This window comes from Aptenodytes forsteri, unplaced genomic scaffold, assembly GCF_000699145.1.
Source record: "Aptenodytes forsteri isolate BGI_AS27 unplaced genomic scaffold, ASM69914v1 Scaffold68, whole genome shotgun sequence".
In the NCBI taxonomy this organism is placed as follows: Eukaryota; Metazoa; Chordata; class Aves; order Sphenisciformes; family Spheniscidae; genus Aptenodytes; species Aptenodytes forsteri.
In genome coordinates this window covers 2,036,486-2,041,438 of record NW_008795382.1, presented here as the reverse complement: position 1 = coordinate 2,041,438, position 4,953 = coordinate 2,036,486, and the positions used below count along the sequence as shown (strand labels likewise).

Genomic DNA, 4,953 nt, shown 5'->3' with positions numbered 1-4,953 from the left:
GCCCGCCTGCGTGGGCTGCTCTGCGGCTCTGTCCTCATCCGGAAGATCAGGGACAATCATCCGTAGGCTTTCCTGGAAATCCAGGAGGTAATTTTATTTCTCCAGTAGATGTTTTTACATCTTGAGAACGGAGCGTGTTCTGGATCCAGATACGACCCATTATTTAATCTTAATTAAAAGCAAATACCAAAACCCTCTCGTATAACAGTACGCTTGAAAAATAGAGTAACCTCCCCCTGCAAGCCGATGCTGAGGCAGGAGCGGTTTGGTCTGTGTGAGCTATGTGCAAAGTACAAGTGTTTGATAAGAAAACTGCTGTAAAGCACTGCCAAACCCCTGGACGCGTGAAGCCGCTTTGGCAGGGGCTCCTTTTTCTTCCAGAGAACATCCTTAAAGGCAGGGTATTTCAAAGTCAGCAGTTCCTGTGCATGAGAAGGAAAATTCCCTGCTCACCAGAAGTATCAAGAGGTGATGGACTGGGGTTTTTGGAAACAGTGAGATCTGTAGTGTGACCAAGTACCTTTTCTGTGCTAGACGGGCTTTTTTCCTTTCTAGTTATGTGTTCTACGGTCTTTCACTTCAGAAAGAAAAGGCCAAATGGAGTGGGGTTTTCTTCCTTCAGAAAGAATAAATAAGCTGATCTGTACATATAAAACCACAGAATAAAGCCGTGCACTGTGTCTCTTTGAAAAAAAAAAAAGAAAAAAAAAAAAAGAGTCCTTTCACTTGATTTCCACAGACTTCCTTTCTGTACAGATAAAATTAGGAATTATTATTACCTGGGGCTTGCCAAGACCCCAAGGGACTGCGATAACAGTCCCTGCTAGGCTTTTCCAAAAATCCTGCCGTCCGTGTTGGGCTTTTTGTGTGAAGAGCACGCTCCCTCCCGTGTCACACCATCGTCGGGACCGACCAGCGCAGGAGGAGCGGTTTGTTCGTGCCTCGGCGGCGGTGCTGTCAGCGAGGCAAGGCTTTAATTTTGAATTCTCCCTCTCCAACCCTTCCAGGCTCAGGTGTTTACATCACCCGGGGGCAGCTGATGAATTGCCACTTATGTGCCGGTGTCAAACACAAGGTCCTTCTGAGACGTCTTCTGGCCACCTTCTTTGATCGGTACGTGCTCTTTGTGCTCTCCCAAGGGATTCAGTTTATTTTCCGGTGTTTTAACCACCTTAATAGATAACGTGTCGTGAGTGCTTCATCCTCTGTATATGCTGCACTGACTTCTGTGCTTTTTCTCAATGATGCTTGAACCTGAGCACCCGTTTTTCCGATTCCTTGCCTTAAAATCATGTAACATGGTGATCCCTCCGTAAGAACCTGAAGGGAAGAGGACGGTGTCCCCTTGCGATGCGCTGTCCCCTGGCGTCCCCGGTGTAAGGGTCCTTCTTTGCCTTTCTTGCAGGAACACGCTTGCCAACAGCTGCGGAACTGGAATCCGGTCCTCCACGAGCGATCCCAGCAGGAAGCCCCTGGACAGCAGGGTTCTTAATGCAGTCAAATGTAAGGAGAGAGATTTACTGCTGCTCTGTTGGAACAGCATGCCGAGAGCAAAGCTGAAACCTAAGCAGGGAAGGCCGTCTCTGTTGAGTAATACGGGAACTATATATGGTGAAATTAGGTTATAGGAACATTAATTTATTTTTTATTTTGCATAATTGGGGGGGAGGAAGTGCTTTTTTTTTTTTTAATTTGTTTGGCAGTATCTTAATATAAAACATTATTGCTACTTGACTATTTTGCTATATTTTAAAGCACTAATTTCGCAGTTAATTATTTTATTGATAGGTGCTCTAAGAAGGAAATCGAAATTACGTTTTTGGCAACATTCAGAGCTTGATACCACTGAAACAGGCCATCTCCCTGTGCTGGCTTTTATGCCCTAGGGCTCCGGCTTGCATTCGGATTCATCTGAGTGCAGGGCCCTGCCAAATCCCCTGGTTTACGGGAGCGAGCGTACGGGCTCCAATCCATCTCCCGGAGACGCCCTCCGCCCGTCTCGCCGGCCCGGGGGTGCCTGCGCCGTGGTGCTGCCCGAGAGCGGCCGTGCTTTGCGGTGCCCTTCGCTTTTGGGGCTGTTGGCCTTCAGCAGTAAACGTGCCCCCAGGAATCGGGGAATCCACTGGCTGCTTCAGCCCTGGTAGCGTGGGAGGATCTGCTCTCCATCTCGCTGGCAGCCTTTCTGTTAGGTTTGCAGTCTGTTTCCTTGAATATATTTTGTAAACTTCTTTTTTTTTTGAAAAAATACGTACAAGGGGACCCCTGCTGCAAATAATTGCCTTTTTAAAAGATCGCATAAAGCAACAGGAGCTTTTGTTTTCAACACGTGAACTCCACACAAAGTTCTGCATCGTGCCGCGCGGCTCGGCTGGTCGGTCTGTCTGTCTGTAAAGCTGCTGAGCTCTGTCTCAGAGCTGGGGGTACAAAAGGTTCGGCTGTTTGACGCCCCTTCCGCTGTCCTGCGGGTAGGATCCCCCGTGTTTGCACGATTACACAGTGCCCTAACTTTAGCCAGGGCTGGGATGTGCAGGGCTCCCTGACGGATGGCCCTTCCCTGTGCACGTCTGTGCCCAACGTCTGGTGTTTATACAAGAAAAGGAGAGTTTTGTTACTTCCATCAGGGTAGTTTAATTATTTATGGCAGGCACTAGAAACAAATGGTTAAATATTTGGCTCTTGCAGTCACCCTTGAGTAGAAGGAGCGTGCTGTGGGACAAAAGGTGCCTGCTGGTGAGTGAGGACCTGGGTGGTGTAGGAAACCCTGATGGGTTAGTGCAGCGAAGCCTGTTTACCGTGGGCTTGATATACAGTGGAAAGCAATGTGTTCTCTCATCCTTGCTGGATTCTGGATAGTAAATCTTTATATAAATATTATTGCGCTGGAAAATGAAACTCTAAGCATTTTTTTTATTATTTTTTATTTTTAAGATTTGGAAGATAAATCTTTCCTCTCCCTAATTGTTGCTGCGCTGCTGAACTCCAGGGGCCTTCCAGCCACCCCCTGAGATCTGTAGCACGTGGAGAAAATGGATAAGATGGCAGGTGTTCAATACATAAAGACAAAATCACTGGACTGTGCTGGTGGTGCTTGCCCATAGCTTGTGCGTGGTGCTCCCCTGAGAGAGCCTCCCTGTTAGCAGCTGCACCCTGGAGAGCCCTGGGTCTGGACCTTCCAGCCTTGGTCCTTGCTGAGGCTTGCAGAGAGTTTCAGAGGTTGGAAAGGCGTCGTTGGCCAGTGACCGTGCCTACGACACTCGTGTCATGTGTCAGGGCATAAGATGACATCTTACTGCCTGAATTTTACAGAGAAATATCCCGTGCACAAGCTTTAGTTGATAATTATTCACCATGGCAGTGTGATGATGTTGCTCCATAACATCAGGTGCTCGGCCCCCATGGAGGAGCCGGGCTGCAGCCGAGGTACTGCTGCGCTTCTGCAGGGCACGTGCCAGCTGACGTGCTCCTGGTGGGATACTGGAGCAGCCACGCCGGCTGGGCCGGTGGTCCACGCAGCGCTGGTTGGCCCTGCAGTGGCCGGCATGAGGCGTGGGACGGGCAGAGGACGGTCCTTCAGGCTCCACCGCTTGGTTGAGAGCAGCTCTGACATTGCCCAGCCCCGCAGCTGTGCCTGCACCGCCGTGGTTTTAAGAGCCATTAGTGGATCTACCGTTGAGGAGTTGGTGTTGACCTTTTCTGTGTCCATCTCTGCTTTTGGCTATCCCAGCGTGCTGCGGCCGTGGGTGCCGTGCTCCGGCGGGAGGCTGGGTCCTGCCGGCAGGAGCCTGGTACCTCTGGGGCTCGCTGGGTTCCCGGGCAGTGAGTGGTCCTTCTCCAGCCCCCTTCCCCGTGCCATCTGGGATTTTTATGCCTTCTGGTTTTATCCCTTCTTGATTGTCTCTGTCTCGAGCTGAGGAGTCCTTGTCTGTAAGTCTCTCCTTGAGAGAGCTCTGGCACACGGGTGGCATCAGCCCATGCTAAGCCTTGTGGCAGGTCTCTAGGATGGGGCAGAGGCTCTGATCACCTTTGTGCCGCCTTTGTATTGCTTTCTCTGAATCCTCAGCTATATGTATCCCTGTCTTTGCAGTGTATTGTCAGAATTTTGCCCCGAGCTTTAAGGAAAGCGAGATGAATGTTATAGCAGCCGATATGTGCACCAACGCCCGCCGGGTCCGCAAGCGCTGGCTGCCGAAGATTAAGTCCATGCTGCCGGAAGGGATGGAGATGTACCGCACGGTCATGGGCTCCACCACAAACAGTGTCCCCCTGGATCCTGAATTCCAGCCCAACACTGCTCAGGTCTTTGAGCAGCGAATCTATGCAGAAAGGAGGAGCGATTCAGGAACTATAGTAGCCTTGAGAACTAACACAGTGAACGTAGAGCTAAGCAATGGATCCAACCAGTCCTTCGAACAGAGCGAGGATGCCGAAGGGGCTGGCTCTGTGATACAGGAGGCAGCTGCCACAGATGCTATGGCATCGGATACCCAAAGCACTCCGCAACCTTTTGAACAAGGTTCGGGCTCCTCCAGCCGGCCCGAAACTCCCGTGAGAAGACAAGATGGTACTTACGGAGGGACTTTATAAAGAGAGCAAACGTTCGTTACCTATAAGGGATCTGTAATACTAAAGCTGCTTGCATGCATTACTAATACAAAACAAAAAATGTGATCAAGCCACTTACCTACTGAACTGCTACTGTTGCCTGAAAAAAATGTGATTTTTATTCTGCTTGTATTTAAAATTTACGAAGGAAATAATCGCATTCGTTATACTGTAAACGACTAGGTCTGTGGCGACCTACTTAAAAAAAATATTGGGCTCCTTTTTTGATATTCCTGAGGTTTCCCTTTCGTTATACTGTAAACGACTAGGTCTGTGGCGACCTACTTAAAAAAAAATATTGGGCTCCTTTTTTGTATTCCTGAGGTTAGTCTATAAGATTGTAGCTTTTTT

The 4,953-nt window shown here is 49.3% G+C and overlaps 1 protein-coding gene across 2 annotated transcripts in view; it reads left to right on the top strand.

The window, feature by feature from the left end:
* The window catches only part of NACC2 (NACC family member 2), a 24,496-nt gene extending 19,805 nt beyond the window's left edge, over positions 1–4,691 (top strand). For both annotated transcript variants that reach the window (XM_009280617.1, XM_009280618.1), the window contains exons 4-6: positions 1,008–1,113; positions 1,406–1,503; positions 4,085–4,691. In XM_009280617.1, the coding sequence (XP_009278892.1) occupies positions 1,008–1,113; positions 1,406–1,503; positions 4,085–4,584 (704 nt within the window). In that variant the 3' untranslated portion in view covers positions 4,585–4,691. The remainder of the gene's footprint in view (positions 1–1,007; positions 1,114–1,405; positions 1,504–4,084) is intronic.
* The last annotated feature ends 262 nt before the right edge of the window (positions 4,692–4,953 follow it).